General features: G+C 39.4%; 2 protein-coding genes across 2 annotated transcripts; both read left to right on the forward strand.

Annotated features, from left to right (window-relative positions):
• Positions 1-5254: 5254 nt before the first annotated feature.
• LOC130743590 (uncharacterized) lies at positions 5255-6472 on the forward strand. The gene has a single exon (XM_057595832.1). It carries the CDS (start codon positions 5255-5257, stop codon positions 6470-6472), a length of 1218 nt encoding a protein of 405 aa, XP_057451815.1.
• A 10278-nt stretch (positions 6473-16750) lies between these two features.
• LOC130743591 (probable endo-1,3(4)-beta-glucanase AFLA_105200) lies at positions 16751-17655 on the forward strand. Its single transcript, XM_057595833.1, has 2 exons — positions 16751-17407; positions 17581-17655. The coding sequence occupies exons 1-2, from the start codon at positions 16751-16753 to the stop codon at positions 17653-17655; spliced, it is 732 nt and encodes a 243-aa protein (XP_057451816.1).
• The last annotated feature ends 357 nt before the right edge of the window (positions 17656-18012 follow it).

The raw sequence follows: 18012 nt of genomic DNA on the forward strand, positions 1-18012 counted from the left end.
AGGACTTTTTTAAAGATGTTAATTAAGTATTTGCATCTAACATATTTGATAGAGGGGGTAGTAGGCATCCAAGTTTTGTATTTGTCCTTCAGGTTTGAGATTGTCATGCTTTCGTTTACGTCTATCTGTTTGAACAACAAATGAAATTTTAAAATAATAATTTGCCGACCATAGTACTATATATGTGATATCAAATAGTCGACACCGAGACTAAACTGCAAACGACGGTGGCAATGACCAAATGGTTTGTTCCGAGGCTAGTTGTTGATTAAGTGTTGCCTTTGTAGAACTCCATTCAATTACCTGTAACAGAGAAAACAATAAATACACCTATAATTTTAACAACAATACGAACAATGTAATGAGACACGTAACAACAAGACATACATTGGAAGAAATTCTGTTGAACGGGATAAAACATTCAAAATCTTTTCGGGTGGCAACAAGATTTCTCATCCTCAGGAGCTCCTCGCTGCGGAAGTCGGTGAAAAATGTCAGATGATTCGGTGGTACAACATTTACGTCACCAACAATATAAAAACTACATCTATTGTGTATTACAAACTTACCTATGAGTTAGATTGGTGTGAAAAAGGTAAGCAACAAAGGGTGCATCTGCGATCGGGACACCCAGATCACTTGGAGGTCTAAATTTATATTTGATTGACTGAAAACGAACAATGAACGTCAAACATTTGCACAATATTGTGGATAATATCAGGAAAAATGGGATAGCGATGCTGCACTCACATTTGGCATAACAACCATAGATAGTGGTCCACATCGGAGCGCCTCTTCATTTTCCCTTAGTTGTAATGTTTTTTTCCCAGCACGCGTTTGGACACCACCATAATTTGATGGAAATTTTGGTGGACCGGTTGTTGGCCTAGCCGTTGATATAAATTCTGTGTTGGACAGGGTTGAAGTTGTCACACTGTGCGGGAAGCTATTCATTTTATTCGTCAAAGCTATGGGGTGGTCTGTGCGAATTGTTTTCATCTTTATTCCCGGACCAATAGGTACATTGACCGTCTTGGTGGGAGTACCAATTTCAATGCAACTCTTTTTGGGTGTGTGGCTAGTTCGGGGAGTACTGTCCACGGCGGCGCCATCGTCTGAAGGTTGAGTTGTCCTAAAAGAGTCATAGCGGCCAAACATTTGAGTGGCACCTATAGGTGCAAGGGGAGAACTACCGTAGTAACCTCTAAGTCGCTTATTATGCATAATAGCTGCATGAGAAACTTTCGAATGTGGTCTGGGTGGTCTCGCAGACGGAGTAGCCGTAGACCCTGGAGAGGTAGATGACGAAGGGTTGCCAGATATGGAACCACTTCGCTGTCTGGACACTGAAGTTATCATACCATCAAAATTCTTGCACGTGACTTCAATCTTAGCCTCTAACCTAGCAAACCGTGTTGAGAGATTTTCTATTCCATCAGCAGTTTCCTGATTGAAAAGGAATCCATTTGGAAATTAGTAAATGGAAAGACCTAAGTAATAAATAAATATATTAAATAATACGGTTATATTACTTTTACGCGCCCAGACATGTGGACCACATCATTAAATAGAGACGGAACTTTTAACCTTAGGAATTCCAACCGATTCCATTGGTCCCTTTTGAAGTCCGAAAATGCAGACATTAGTGCGGAGTAAATCAGAGCTACATCCCCGCAAGAAGATTCGGGCTCAGATTGAGGTGTTGACCTGCATCAAAGCATTTGTCTTAAAAGCTCAAGAACATTTGTCTTACCCGTCCCCCACCACAGACAACATACTAACATTTCATATACACAAACCCATTTTTTTCATGTGAAAGTAATAAATGGTAGTGAATGTGCTTACATTGTGATATCCTCGTTGTCTATGTTGGAGGAGGAGCTTCTTTTGCCTTCCATAAAGGACACTTTGCTCTTGTTCTATCGTTCTTGGTGACTTCCACTTCTCTGCCTAATGTCATAATACCAAAATACTCAGTTTCATACTATAAGTAGATAATACTATAATTTGTACTATATTTCAAAAACATAACTTGGTTTGTAAAAACAATGATTATTTTCTCTGTTTCATGATTATATATCATTATTTAATATCATATTTCATCGGTCCTTAATAATAAATTAAAGTTGTAAATATCACTCTTATTAACAAAGTCTATCCAACTCTCACAATCTACTTAACCAATAATAAGATTTCTTTTCTTCTTTGTATAAACTTCTTATACAAAGAAGATAGTGAGAGTTGGTATTTCAATCAAATATTTGTTAATTAATCAACTCTTTAAACAGAGTGAGTAATAATTTACACACTGCATGAACAGAAGGAGACTTTCCTAAATGAAGCCAATGACATGAACGTGATTGACTTGCAGCTACCAACTTGTCACCTCATAAGATTTGATTTATCCAATAGCTATAAAACCGGCTCAGAAAAGGGACTCCCAATGGGTTAAAATTACTTTCCTGTGCCATATCTATGCGACTACTTGAAACAAGGACATGTTTTGACGGATTTGGTTCCTCTCCATCCAACTTCTCTCCATCCCCTCTCCATCCAAAATCTGAGCCATCGATTTTAAATTTTAAAGGTGAGGATTAATTCATGTTTTCTCTCTCTTCTTAAATTGATTCAAGCCTTTAAATACAATTCATTTTTTCTCTCTCTTCTTAAATAGATCCAAGCCTTTAAATTTCAAAATCAATGGCCCAGATTTGGATGGAGAGAGGATGGAGGGAACATGGATGGAGAGGATCCAAACCCTGTTTTGACAAGGTAAACACCTGATACATCCGTTTCAAAGCACATCTAGTTTTAACTTTTTTTTGGTTCCCTATTTATTGTTTTTAATACATTCTAAGCATTTTTTTCTCATTATTTCACATATATGCCTCATTTCATATTGTATTCAAATAGCTGACCAATGACTTATATTTTTTTTCTTCATATAACTCATTTATAATAATTGTGTTTAAGTTAAATTATGACATTAATTGATAAACTCATGCACTTTCTGTATAACGTAGAGAAACATATCCTCCATACAAAACTTTTCTTTCTAATATTCACCATTTTTAGATAGTGTAATTTTATACCTCCTACTTTAACCGGGTATAGTAGGTCAACACATTCTTTTAAAATACAAATATGTTTAAAAATTTGTCATATATTAAATTTCTTAAGAAAAATGTATTTACGGATTTACCAATTATAGCAGGTTAAAAAAAGTGCTCTAAAATTAGACCACTTTAAAAGTCGTCCACATTAGGTCAGTCATGTTATGGTGAGGTGTAGTGCTGTGAGGGAGACAGGTTATAATAGGTGCGCGACAACTAAAAATAATTATATTTTAACATCTGATTTTTTTTTATATATCTTGAATAGAATGAAACCCGAGGCTAGTTGATGATCAAGTGACATAGGTAGCCGTAACTTATCATGATCTTTTGCTTTATGTCAGACGAAGCTTTCAACCTATCTCCTTTATGTCAACAAAACAGCTTTACTTCACGGCACCCATCTCCTTCATGGGTCAAAATCAACTTTAACTTTTCAAGCTAATCCAATTCAGATTTACTTCAGCCGACGGGGGCGAGCTAATCGTATCACACGTAGTCACGTATTGTTCTTCACGGTAATTAATTTCTTGCGGTACGTCAGACGCAGTTATCGAGGTCAACTTGCGTCAGGCACTGTGAGCGACGTACATCTATATGGTCACGCTATATGGTCACGCGCTTACTATGACATACATAACCTTTCCCGGCACCCTTCGAAATACACAACAGCAAGCGCGGCACGTGTTTTCATGATGCACGTTTGCATTATTGTAGTTTCATCTGCAGTGTTTCACTTTTGAACTGACTTTTTTGGTGGTGCAGTTAATAAATATAATAATTTAAAATTTAACGCTTGAGCTCGTAGCCATGGTAATGGTATTTCAACGGCACGGCTACTATTCCTTTGCGGCAAGGCTACAGTGTTCCCGTAATAATAAAAGGATGAAAAGATAAAATAACTAGGTTGAGTTTACGACTTGGGATAAAATCATAGGAAGGATAAACTAATGTGTAATAAATTTTAGGGTCAAGATTATTTTTTGTCTAATCACATGCATAATTAATCTTAACCCCTTTGGCTAAGTTTGAAAACAAATCACTGTAAAGTTAGCCTATTATTGTAAGTGAAAAATCTCATAACCTAGTTATTCTTTAATATACCACACTAAACTATCGAATGTATTGGTATCCGGTTTTGGGAATGAACAATGTTTGTATTTGAATGACATAAAAACTTATAATTCAACAACATGAGATGTGTCATATAAGTAATATATCCCTAAACCCTAAACATTAGAGTAAATAATTACCATTAGTATCATGAATAGTCAACATTTCATCTTGTCAACATTTCAACAAAGATGAAATGTTGACTATCCAATTTAATAAAGGTAATTGTGGCTACTGAAATCTATTAGAAATACACGTTTCCTAAGCTCATAGTAATGTTCAAAGTCTTCACATATGATCACACTATCGTACATTCATGCTCAAGTAACCTTAATTGAATCTAATATGAGAGTAAATAACACTAGTATGAGTGAACAAAAACATGTTGCTAGTTTGGTTGCTTAAAAACGATTTCGGTGGGTACAGACTGACACATAGGATTTAAGCAACCCAAGCAGAATTCGCTCCAACCACGGTTGCTTAGTTTACTTTTAGTTGGGTCCCATTATACCTCTTATATTTATATTATTTCAAGGTAATGACACTATACAAGCACATGAATGAAAGAGAAAATATGAATTTTTAGTCAAAAAGTAAGGAGAGAGAAAATAAGCAACCGTTGCTTAAATTTAAGCAACCCAACTGCCACGTCATGTTGCTTCAGTGGTGCTAAAAAATAAGCAACGTAGCTTATGTTGCCAACTGGATTTAAGCAATCTCATTGGAGATGCTCTTAGTCGGCCAAACTTTATTCTTGTAATAAAAAAAAGTACAAAGTATTTTATGATAATAGTAATATTTCCTTATGATAAATGTTGCATGTTGCGGATCATATCACACTAGCACATCTATCCCATGCGTTTATATCTAGTTCGTTTGCTATTCGTTTCTGGTTCATACCACCTATTTAAACATTCCTGTGACAATCAAAATTTTGCTACTCTGCTCTCGTTTCTATAGTTCTTCATCCCTCTTATTTTCCTCTCCTGTTGAAATCATCTTCCTTTTGTGTTCCGCTCAGTCCAGGCATGACCTCCTGGGTTGATGAACTGGCCAACGTGTTCAAGCTTTTACCGGCCTTCATTGTATGTAGGTTTAAGTGTGTAGGGAAACTATTCGACTACACCACAAACCCCAAATTTTGTGCAGAACAAGCAAGTCATATGCTGTCACTTGGGGATCAGCATATCTTCACGTCTCCGGTCTCTCACATAATATATGATTCAGGGATTCACCTACTTCATTTATTACAGAACGGGCCTTCTGATGGCGTTCCAAAGGAGTTTTTGGATTTCATTGAACAGTCTGGCCAGATCATTTCATCGTGGAATGGATTAGTTGTGGTTCGTTGTAGGCGGAAAAACCCATTCAGTTATTTCATCTGTGATCCTGTAACCAGTTCATGGACTCCCCTCACCTCACCGTGCCCTAATTACTATGTTGAAGGTACTCTCAATATAATTATCATCCCATCTTCGAATCCGACTGCCAATGACTACCGCTTGCTTTCAATGATCCGAGGCCCTTCGATTTTCAAACACTATTATGTCTTAAAGGAGTACAACCCTGTAGGGGACTACTGGCAAGTAATTAACCCAAACATGGGTTTGGGCGACCGTAATGTCAATCTTGGTCAACCAGCAATTGTTAATAATTGGCTATATTTTATGTCTGATAATTATGAATACAGCTTCTTCGGATCTGATCGCTTCTATTTGCCATACGTAGTGGCCTACTCACTCCATGATCATACATCTGTCCTGTTGGACCTTCCAATTGATGTTCTCCAGGAACCCTTCGACGGGAAGTTTGGGGTTTACACATGGGGATCTAGATGGACTTCGAGAGAGTGTCTATGTCTCGTAAGGTTTATCAACTCTTCGTTCTCTGTGTGGACTTGTGCAGACTCGACTTCTGTAATTGCTACTTGGGTTCAAATTCTTCATATTACCAAGGATGAACTAGGGCTGTCCGGTGAAAGTTTTTCTCTCTTCTCTATGTACGTGGAACCGATAAGAAATCACTACACTGTTGTCAATGGAGATTGCTTAATCTTTGCCACCAGAGATAAAATTTATGCTTACAACATAAACGACCCTTATCCGTGGAAACTTTGTCAAGTTGGGATAAATGAAACCAGGACAAATGTGATCTTGGTTCCGTACTCCAGTACATTTCGGATTGTCCATCGTGGTCATTCATCTTCCTTTAATGAGTTTCTTGCAAACAACTTGATTAGAAGATAACCTTATCACATATGAATATATTTTGACATTGTTGCATTATTATTGCTTGTTTTTGTTTTTATTCCTCTCTTTAATGCGTTAAATCCTATCCATGAAAACATCTCAGCCCTTTTTTATCTTTTACGTTTGTTTGAGGAAGAGGATTGATGTACCAAATGTTTGCTTCAATTTTGAACTCATGTTTATCTTCTTGTTAGTATTGCCGAACAGAATTATTGTACCATTTGATGCCAAGGTACCACGACAAATACGATTCATGAGTACAAATATGACTATCAGTAAACCTAACAAAACCATCACTTTTATTTTAGCTTTTAGTTGTTGATCCTAAATGTGATTTCCATTGGGATTTTTTAAATCTTTTGGAAAGTAAAATAATATATAAATAATGAAAGGTTAAATATGTTTTTTTATAAGCAAAATTGTACTATAGTTGTATTACGAGTATCTCAAACCACGGTAATTACAGAGAGCAAGAACAAGAAAATAAAATAGGGATTCGAATCCTGCCGAGGTACTCTCGAGCACCCCTCCAGCGGGAATTCAGCCAATGAATTAATCCAATAGCACCAAATAATAAAGCACGGACTTGGTCAGTGGTCACAGTGAAAGAGTGAAAGTGCCCAGGAATGCTTACATGATAATATATGTAAATCTTACTTTCTTATATAATCGTGTTTTATTTGTTTCAAATTACCTGTTTATTTTATTAAATATCTGAAAGCAAAATTTAAAAATACAACAAATTAAGAAATATATGAAAATGAACAAGTTTAATATTTACTTTTTGAAATAAATAACTTGAACCCTACGGGTGTCGATTTAAGATGAAAAAAGTTGTTTTTTGAATTCGTAAGTTGAAAGTTTGATTCCTAAAGGATTCAAACAAAATAGATAAGTTATGTAAGTGTTGAGTCTTTTCCTTACGTTATGTAGGCTAAGTCTATTATGAAGTCTTTTGATGTAATGTAATGATGAAATGCAGAACATCATTAGATAAGTTGCTTGTTTAAGGGTTAGAGAGGGTGTTTGGCATCTCTCTCATGTATCTTTCCCCTAATTCCCAATTTGGGATTAGGGTTCTTCATCAATAATACTTTTACATTTTCTGGGTTCAATCACCAACATGTGCTGAAATAAATAAACAAGTTTAATATTTACTTGTTGAAATAAATAACTTGATCCCTACGGGTGTCGATTTAAGATGAAAAAAGTTGTTTTTTGAATTCCTAAGTTGAAAGTTTGATTCCAAAAGGATTCAAACAAAATAGATAAGTTATGTAAGTGTTGAGTCTTTTCCTTACGTTATGTAGGCTAAGTCTATTATGAAGTCTTTTGATGTAATGTAATGACGAAATGCAGAACATCATTAGATAAGTTGCTTATTTAAGGGTTAGAGAGGGTGTTTGGCATCTGTCTCATGTATCTTTCCCCTAATTCCCAATTTGGGATTAGGGTTCTTCATCAATAATACTTCTACATTTTCTGGGTTCAATCACCAACATGTGCTGAGATCAATCTTGGGAAATCGTTGGTGTTCATCACACGTGGGTTAAAATTGGGAAATCGTTGGTTTTCAATGACTTAAGCAATTGTAATTTTATCCAATGTTTACCTAGAGTGGTTTAGACAAAACCATACAAAAATATCATATGCAAGTATGCAACATACGTACCCTATTTTAAAAAGATAGAAAATTTCTATTTCAAGGTGACATAAAGGTGAATAAGGACGTGATCCATAAGTGTGATGGGTGCCGTAAAGGTCTTGTCGACCCATGTGCAACACCGCTTTCCGAAGTGCGTAAAGGCTTTAGATAAGCAATATGTGTACATACAATATTCGCATAATCTTATTAGATATTGAAGATCTCGACGTTTGAAAGACATAAAGTAGGTGTGATAGAGTTGATGTGACAACACATTGCTTACCTATTGTCACATCTCATTCTAGAAAACTCAAAATGTGATCAGAAAAGAAAGGTAATGGGCAAATAGATAAGGACACATCGGGCCCCGTGCGTGATCAATGAACGGGGTGTGGGTTATAATGGGCACCGCAAGTGTGATTATTAGTTTTTATTTTTTGTAACGTTCTTATCAAAAATGACTTCTAATCGACAGTTTGTAACCTCTGTTGTTTTTTTAGAAACCATTTATCAATTTTTCTTGGTCATTTTTTTAAGAAAGAAACAAAATTTTAAAATTAAGTCAAATAATAATCTCTAATGCAAAGATATATATTTCCAATGCAGAAATATATTGGAAAATTACAAGCAACAATTGCGTGATCACATTCCATAGGAATTAAGATGATTCATGATTGTTCTAATAAAAAGAAAAAAATCATTTAAATTTAACATATTTTATTTTATCGTGTACCAAAAAAAAGTTTATTTAATGGGACCTTATTTTATACTAAGAAATATTAGTTTTATTCGTTTATATAATTTGTATAATTTATTTTGTGGGAACTTATTTTTTTCTAAGAAATATAAGTTTTATTCGATTGTGTAATTTGTCCCGGTTTTTCTAACAAAAAAGGTTCAATTATCAAGAAGTAGACATCTCAGCTGCCATAGTTGATTCTAAAATCCAAGTCAAATTTATTTCCGATATGCACATAAGATTTTTTATATATTTTTATAGGAAAAAAAATTGGATATAAATTGGGTCCCCATAATTTGAAGCACAACAGAGATTTAGATATAAAATAAGGTAAGGAATCCGTATAGGACTTCTATTAAAACCAGAGCGCACAAACGATCCCCATTCATTACATTAAGCATGTCAAAGTAATTTAAGTATACGAAAAATCAAAATGACCACATTTACCACAGATCCACGTAACATAAGGATCATCGTATACGAAGACAACTTTGTTAGACCTTGGGTAGTTGAGCAAAGAATATTTTTGTATCATTCATCAATTGTGCAGTCCAAAGCTCGTTGTGCTTACCTATGAATATTTCAGTTGCGAGTCGCATCCTAACTGCCCGTTCATTTATCTAGGTATACAATATTGCAAATTAGTCACCACCATAAGTGAACTAACATAATAACAAATTTAATAACGGTAAGCTTCATCTATAGTTTTACTAACCTTTGGAGGGATATTGACAGTAAACTTATGTTCCATACCCATCCAATCCAACACGCGAAGGGCAGAGTCGTTCCTGGAAAATAAAAAAATGAATTCGGTCGAAATTTATATAATGGAACAGGTAAACAAAACATTTCAAGACCCGCGAAAAAAAAATGAAACCTGTTTCGAGTAACGGGAATCTCTGCAGCATCAGTAATTTCCCACTTCTCCTGGTCAAATACATTGTCTAGAAAATCCGAAGGATAATCGGGCGGGGTAAGAAGTTGGCGAATTACATTACACTACAATAATTTAAAAACAGACGTTAATCACTGCCCATTCAATATTTTGATAATTTTACCAATTGTTTTAATGTTGCTTCTACCAAGATTGTCATCGTTTCCCTCTGCGCCTCTATTTGGTGTTCTTGAATATTGGAATCCAAATGATGAATGACTCGGTCAGTAATTGATACAACCATTAAGTACCAGTGATCCGTTGACACATCCAGTATCGGAACGTATATCTACATAACGAATCAATTCTAAGAATCATCGTTTCACAAATATTATATTCAGGTTATATTTGTGTTAAATCTTACATATTTGATGGCGGGGGAAGCAGGCATCCAAGATTTGTATTTGGCCTTCAGATTCAAAATAGACATCTTTTCATTTATATCAATCTGTTTGAAAAACATTAGTCGAATATTAATTAATTAAAATGCCGATGAAATACTAAATGAAAGCTAATATGAGATACTGAACCGTAAAAGAAGGTGGCAGGGACCAAATGGTTATTTCAGACGCTAGTTGTTGCATTCATGTTTCCTTCATGGCGCTTGTTGTGAGACCCAAGTTTTTAAGTTTGGAATAAACCGAATAAAATTCCTTTTCACGATTAATTTAATGTGACGTGAAGGAAAACCTGAACAAGTGTTTATGGAATGGAATTAATTTGTGAAGGAGAAAGTTCAGGAAAAGGCTAAGGATCGTATCAGAGTCGATAAAAGTTATAACATGACTAGCATTCGCTTAAACTTAGGTCAAGAACGCTAGAAATGGCTAGTTTAAGTTTTAATACACGATGGAAACTAATTCCAAAAATCTTCTAGAGGAATATAAGACTTTATCTTATTCCTTTTCAAAACGAGCGTTTCGATACGAAACCCTGGAATGTACGAACGTCAATTTCCAATACTCGGAAGTTTGCCGAAACCGAAACCCTAATAGTTCAGAAACCCTAAAATCGACGGACGATGAAGACTTTTTCCATTCGGAGCTTCAAATAAAGATTTCATTCGCGCATGCCCACTCTAATCGACGTTCAGAATCTTTCTTCATAAGGAAGTTTCTGCATCCGAGGTCAAAACCATAAAGTGCATAAAGTGCATTTTTAAGCCGGTACACATTAAAAACAAGCCTCGAAAACCAAAAAATCATACTGATATTTCTTTGAAGAATTAGAAGATTCAGCGGGAAGAATATCGTGTCTAAAATAAGTTGGAATCAGTAGGAAAAATCAGAATCGCGAAATTCTCATTTTTCCGCATTTTCCATTTCCTATATATAGTATGAAAAATGAAAAAAAACAAAAAAATCCCAAAACACACACACACGGCCGAGAGCTCTTGGAGGAAAGGAGGAAAAGTGATTTTTTTTCCAAATCTTGACCGATCGTCGTTCCGTTCGTTGCTACGCGTAGACATCGAGGTACTGATACTATTCCTTACTTCTGATCGTCAATTCTGTCGCTTTTCTCTATGTCTTTCTGTGCTCAAAGTTTTGAGCTTTTTGTAAAACTGTCCAAATAAGCTGATTTCAGTGTCTAAACTTATTGCCTACGTGCTCTAGAGCGTGAATATCCGGTTGTTTTCTGCTGAATGTCGCCGAAATGCCGCCGGGATCAATTTCTGTTGGAAAAACCCATTTCTGGGTAAAGTTCCGTTCTTTAAGCTGAAAATTCACGACTGAGCTTAGCTTTAGTAGGATTAGTTGTTATAAATGTCGTTAGGATCGAGCTCATCTAATTTGTTTTTCGAAATTCTGATTTTGAGTTTCCGAGCTAAAAATAATGACCAAAATACCCCTGCGACAATTTTCGACCCGATAATTTTTCTGAGAGTTTCCCTGGCCTAGATATCGCCTAAGAATACCTAGGAATTGATTTAGATCGAAGAAAAAGTTCGAAAACCCTATTTTCCATAGTGACCGAAACCTATTTGCTTGGGTACCGTGTCCAAAACTAATTTTTGGGTCTCTATGACCTGAGCCATTGCGTAGCTCTTTCAATTGTCGAAATTTTGGCGCCGGTTTCGTATCATTCCGAGTTCTGTAGCTCGAGTTATGCACGTTTTAGCGAATAAAGTGTTTTTGTACAAAACTTGAATCGAGTCAAAACCCATCCATTCGGGGAAAGCCCTTCCATTCGTGCCTAAATGTGGTACTCTGAAGCTTCTTGAGCTTAGTCGAACATTAGTTAGGATTGTTTCGACGGTATCAACTTGTTTTGATTCATTATTGCTTTGTTTGCTCAAAGGTTCGATTGTGGAAACTTTGGGATTGACTGAACAAGCTTGTGTGCGAGACCTGCACCGCGAGACTAGAACAACTCGAGGTTAGGGCAACTTACTTACTAGCTATTTGTATTGTAGGCGTCGATAACTTCGACTTGAATATTGCTTGATATTGAATATTGCTTGGATATTGTTTATCGCTTTGAATTGGAAAGTGTTTTCTGGAGGCTTCGGCCGAATGAACTTATATGAGACGTGTGTCTCCGTTTTTTGAGAGGCTTCGGCCGTTTACTGGTTTCAGTATTACTGCTTCCTAGTGGATAGGACAGGGTTATGTTTTACCGCAATTACTTAATTCACATGCCATACTTGCTAAGTGATTAAATGGTTAATCTTAGGCTATGTGAATACTTGTGCACATTATTCTGGAACATGCAATTATTATTGGAATATGCTGACCATATTGTGCAACTTATATCGGTTATTCGTGGACTAACCAAATGTGAGGAATAACAGTTAGTTATGCCCCGTTGGTGGCGAACTCTTAAAGGTTTATTTCGACAGGACGAACTGAGGTTCATGCTCTTGTCTTCTTTTGTGGTTTCAAGACCTTCTCATGGGATTTTGGGGATATCGGGATCTTTTGAACTTATAATTTTGGAAAGAAAATATTTTCATAAGAAATTCCATAATGCTTTAAACAACATTCAAACTCTTTTAACTAAATGTTAAGGATCTCAAATGAACTTCTAGGATTTGGATATTAATTTTGAAAAATGAGAAGTGTCGCCGAATCGAAGTTTTGAGGAAGCTCAAAAGTTTTTGAGTATGCTTATACTCTTTCGCTCGATGAGCATTTTATTTATTTGACTATCTGAAGGATAAGTCAGGGAACTATAAGTTTCCAAGTACATTGTTACTTTTCGCTCGCTGAGCAGTTTTTGACCATCGAAATTTGATGAGTCAGATGACTCAAGAAGTCATCAAGGGTGATTGCACTCCTTTCATAATTAATTGTCTTTTGTCGCCGAATCGACATTTACCTTAGGGTACAGTAGAGCTAATAAACTCTAACACTTTTGCTGATTAAGCAAGTTTTTGGTCAATGACGACCTTATATGCCTTCGGGTACAGTATATACCTTCGGGTACAGTATATCTATATACCTTCGGGTACAGTATATCTATATGCCTTCGGGGTACAGTATATACCTTCGGGTACAATATATCTATATGCCTTCGGGTACAGTATATCTATATGCCTTCGGGTACAGTATATACCTTCGGGTACAGTATATCTATATGCCTTCGGGTACAGTATATACCTTCGGGTACAGTATATCTATATGCCTTCGGGTACAGTATATGCTTTCGGGTACAATATATACCTTCGGGTACAGCATGCCTTCGGGTAACTCGGGCATTCGATGGGGGATATGATCGACCGTATGGTTAGGATCGACCTGTTGATGTCAGGCATAGCGGAGGGAAAAGTCGACCCACAGGGTTAGGACTGATCCGACTATGTCAAGGTTGTAAGTGACACTCGAGGGTTATGGTCGACACAATGCCAGTGCTAGGACCGACTCGATCGTGCCCAGCCTATTTCTTCCGGAACCTTTTGAATTGACGTTGCATTGACATAACATGCACTCTAACTATATTTGTTGAGATCTTGATAATTTGATGTTGATAAACATCGTTATGAGTTTTTGATGATTTGATATTGGTGAACATCGTTATGTTATTTGTTGAATTGTTGAGATATTGAATATTGTGTTGTTACTAGAGATTAGATAACATGCCATGTATATACCTTAGGGTAGGCAATGCAGAACTTATATGTATATATACAACATATATATATACCCCTTTTATCGCATGTTGATTGTATATCTATTGTATTCTGTAAGTTGACCCTAGCGCCTTGGCTTTGTTTGTATGTTTGTGTTTGGGCGGTCGGCCTGCTGCCAGGCGTCCGTCAGCCGGTTCGTGATGATTCGTTGTGCGGGAAAGACCCGGAGCGAAATGACTATTACTGAAGCTTTCGACGAGGACGCGGACTTCATGCCTGATCGAGGGAGAGTCGATGATAGTAGTGTGGGATATGGGTGGTTAGAGTCTTTTGAGTTGGTTGTTACTGTCATAGCTCTGATTCGTCATTTGTACTTTTGGGACAGGGTAGTTTCCGACAGGTTGCTTTCGGTGTGGTTCTCCGTAGACGGGAATCGCATGGAGTAGTTGGACGTAAGAAGTCTTTTTGGAAGCCTTTTTGGGCTGACTTACTTTTCGGAGGACTGTATTTATAAGACTTATGACTCCATTTATGAGTCGCACTTGTCTGCCGCTGGGCAACACCTTAGTTACTTGATGTTACTTTCCGTCACTTGAGGACACTCGTGACGATGTTTTTAGTTGCAGCGAGGGCTGTGCTTGTATTGTATATTAATCGCTGTTAATCGCGATTGGGGTTGAGTCTTTATTTCGGCAAGTCTTTTTATTTTAAAAAAAAAAAGGAAAAAAAATACCTGCTTTTCCGCTTTATTTTATTTTTGGTTACTAAAGTGACGCCACCGAAATCGGGGTGTTACACTTGTTCTAGGAATGAACATTGAGGATAGGTATAGTACCTAGAGTGTGGAGAATTGTGCTAGAGAGAGAATGAGAATGAGAGAGAATGCTGAATTTCATGCGTAATTTCATAAAATGAGCCAAAAGTCCCCTACAATTAGTAACTACCTCCTATTTATAGAGTTTGGATACTACCTATTGGGCCAATTGGGCCTCCGAAGCTAAGGCCCAACTTAAGGCCAGGCCCTCACCTTGGGGCGGGCTACACACTGGGAGTTGCCCCTCTAGGGGCTCGCCCAGTCCACTAGTCCACAAGACACCGAGCTCGAAGTATGAGAGCTAAGCATGTCTTTTAAATGCCCTTACATGTACCTACAGCACACTGGGATCTAAGCTGCCAACATGGCTTGAAAAAAAGGAGTAACTACGTCGCCAACACGGCGTAAGCTAAAGGAAACAAGCATTTTTTGGTTTTGGCGAGCAACCCAAACCGGCTAGTCCACAAGTTCACAAGTCCACAAGCGGCGAGAACGACCGTTCCGTACTGGCGACTGGTTGGAGTAGGTGAACGATCGTTCGCCGGCGAGAAAGGCGACAAGCAATGATCGGGTACTGATCTCCCAAGCGTCGGCTGACAAAGTCCCTGGCGAGTGACTAAACTTTAATGCTGGTGTTACTTGTCAGGCGATGGTGTTTGGTTCCTATGGTGGCGAGGCCTTTCGCGCTTCCTCTTATTTCAAAACCCTTTCAAATTCCTAACTACCCCATGTGACGCGTCAATTACATCAGTTTTCCTCTTTCTCCGGAACCGTCACTTCACTTTTCATAACTGTCCCATCGTGCACAGTAACTCCCCATTACACGCGACCCACTTCCCAAAAAGCATCATGACTTCCAACCTTCCACACGCGTCCAACACGCGTCACCCTTCCAGCTTTCCCCCTTTTCCTATAAAAACCCTTCTTCCCTACAATCACCCCTTTCCGAGACCTCTCTTCACTTCCCTGATCGCTTACCAAACTCCCTCTGCCAACTTCCGCTCTGGAGCCGTCGCTTATCACCCTTTCCGCTACCCACTCTTCACATCCTTCTCCGGTGAGTCCTACTGCTCTTATCTCTGCATCATATATATACTCATCTTTTCCTTTTTCCCATTTCACTGTCTAAAATGGCTTCAAACCCTAACTCCCCTAATCACCCCTCCCCTAACCACTCCTCTTCCTCTTCCGGGAGCGACCCTGACTCCACCGCAGCCGGCGGCCTCCGCTTAGAGGTCCCGGAGATCCCTCCTTACCGATTAAAAACCTTCACCACTCTTCCCCTTCCAGTGACCTCATCGTGCAATTCGTGAGCACCCTGGGTGGTTTGTCTGACGATGATGAGTTTAACGCCAAACTCAGGATTTGGACCTGCAGTTCCGAGGACCGCCCCTGGCTTCATAAGCTCAACGGCGACGTAAAGAGATCCCACTTTTTCTTTGCGTACGAATACATGTTTGGCGAGCTTGGAGTCAGGCTTCCTTTCTCGCCCTTTGTCCAAACCGTCCTCCGCGACATCAACGCGGCTCCCTGTCAACTTCACCCCAACGCCTGGGCCTTCATCCGGTGTTTTGAAATTTTATGCGCCGCGATTGGCACCGCCCCATCTCCCGCCAGCTTCTTCTACCTCTATGATGTTGACTCCAAGTACATCAAAAATAGAGGATGGATCTCCTTAAAGGCCCGAGCCGGCCGGAAGTGCTTGTATCCCCATAAAAGCAACGCGAAGTCTTCCTTTGCCCGGAGGTACTTTCGTGTGGCGGTTCATCCCGCCTATCCAGAGGCTTTCACCCTCAGGGACGGGACTGCCCTTTTTCCTCTTTACTGGACGGAGAAGCCCAACGGGATCACCGATCCCTCAGAGGAATCTTTGTCTGCCAACGACAAAGCCTTCCTGAATCTCCTTGCTCCACTTCCCATCCTTGACTGCTCAACAGTCCTTGAGGGCGTTCGCCTCTCAAGGACTCCTAAATACCTAGGTCATCCATAACTTACTTTTATCATCGACATTTTCTTTTTCATCTTCTATGTTGTCATTGATCCTCTCTTTTTTTTTATTGTTGCAGAAGATATGAACTTCACCAACGCCGAGCTCTTGAAAGCTCGTGAGAGGAAAATGGCTCGCTTTTCTCCAAAGTTCAACAACGAGGGCGATGGGAAGAAACAGGGCGGTGCTGAGAACCAAGCCGAGGGCGCCCAAGCCCCCAAAAGGAGGAAATTGGTCAAAGTCCCCTCTGCCGCCGGCTCCTCCAACCCCGACGCTCAGCCCACTACTGCCGCTGCGCCTAAAGGCAAAAAGGTTGCTAAAGCCTCCACCGCCACGGCCACCGAGTCCACCACAGTTCCAGTCCCCAATTCCGCTACCGCGGGCGCGGCCACCGCAGTCGCCGCCAAGTCCACTACTGTAGGCGCCACAGCCGTCCCCGCCGGTGCCACAACAACCTCTGGTGATCAGTCACCAGCCGCTGACACAACCGCCAACATTTCTCAACCCTCAGCTGTTGAGAAACTTGTTGCCGTCAATGCCACAAAAGCTGCCGCTTCCTCCGGTGCCCCTGCTGGGGAGAAAGAAAAAGAGAATGAAACCCCCAAGTCTCCCCTCCGCCAAGACGCACCTCCTAGCCCGCCCCCAACGAACGATGGGCGCCAAATGCCTTCCCCACCTCATCAAGAGGAAAGATCCTCTCTTGACGCTGCCACTACTTCGGAAGCAGCCCGGATTGAGCAAGCTATTACAATATGCTTCCCAACGCCATTGAACCTTCAGAATTCTTACTTACCGGCCTCAACCGTGACGCCATAGAAAAAGAAGTTCTGAGTCGAGGCATTAATGAGACCAAGGAGGAGACTCTTGCTTGTCTCCTGCGCGCTGGGTGCATCTTTGCCCACGCGTTTGAAAAGTTCACCGCCGCCGCCGCTGAAGCTGAGAGGTTGAGGGCTGAGAACGCCAAGCACCAGGAAGACACCACCGGCTAGAAGAAGCGCTTTGACAAACTGTTGGAACAAGCGGGAAAAGAAAAAGTCCAGGCCGACAAATTGATTGGTACGGCGGGAATCAAAATCGGCGAACTGGAAAACGATCTGGAACTAATGAAGGAAGAAGTGGATGGTCTCGATGCAAGCCTCCAGGTTTGCAAAAAGGAAAAAGCCCAAGTTGAGAAGGACTTGGTTGCCAGAAGCGAGGCGCTGGCCGCTAAGGAGTCGCAACTCGACGCATTACGCGTTGAGCTGGAGTCAGTGAGAAAGGCGCTGGCGGAGCAAGAGAAAAAATCTGCTGAGTCTTTGGCTTCGGCGAAGGCTGACCTGGAGGCTGCGGTACGAACTGCATCTGAA

This window comes from Lotus japonicus, chromosome 3, assembly GCF_012489685.1.
Source record: "Lotus japonicus ecotype B-129 chromosome 3, LjGifu_v1.2".
Classification (NCBI taxonomy): Eukaryota; Viridiplantae; Streptophyta; class Magnoliopsida; order Fabales; family Fabaceae; genus Lotus; species Lotus japonicus.

Excerpts from the sequence above, each read along its gene's own strand:
- LOC130743590 (XM_057595832.1), top strand. The coding sequence starts at position 5,255 with ATGACCTCCTGGGTTGATGAACTGGCCAACGTGTTCAAGCTTTTACCG.
- LOC130743591 (XM_057595833.1), top strand. The coding sequence starts at position 16,751 with ATGAACTTCACCAACGCCGAGCTCTTGAAAGCTCGTGAGAGGAAAATG. Across the intron at positions 17,408-17,580 it reads AAGCAGCCCGGATTGAGCAA|TTCACCGCCGCCGCCGCTGA; the intron begins GCTATTACAATA and ends GCGTTTGAAAAG.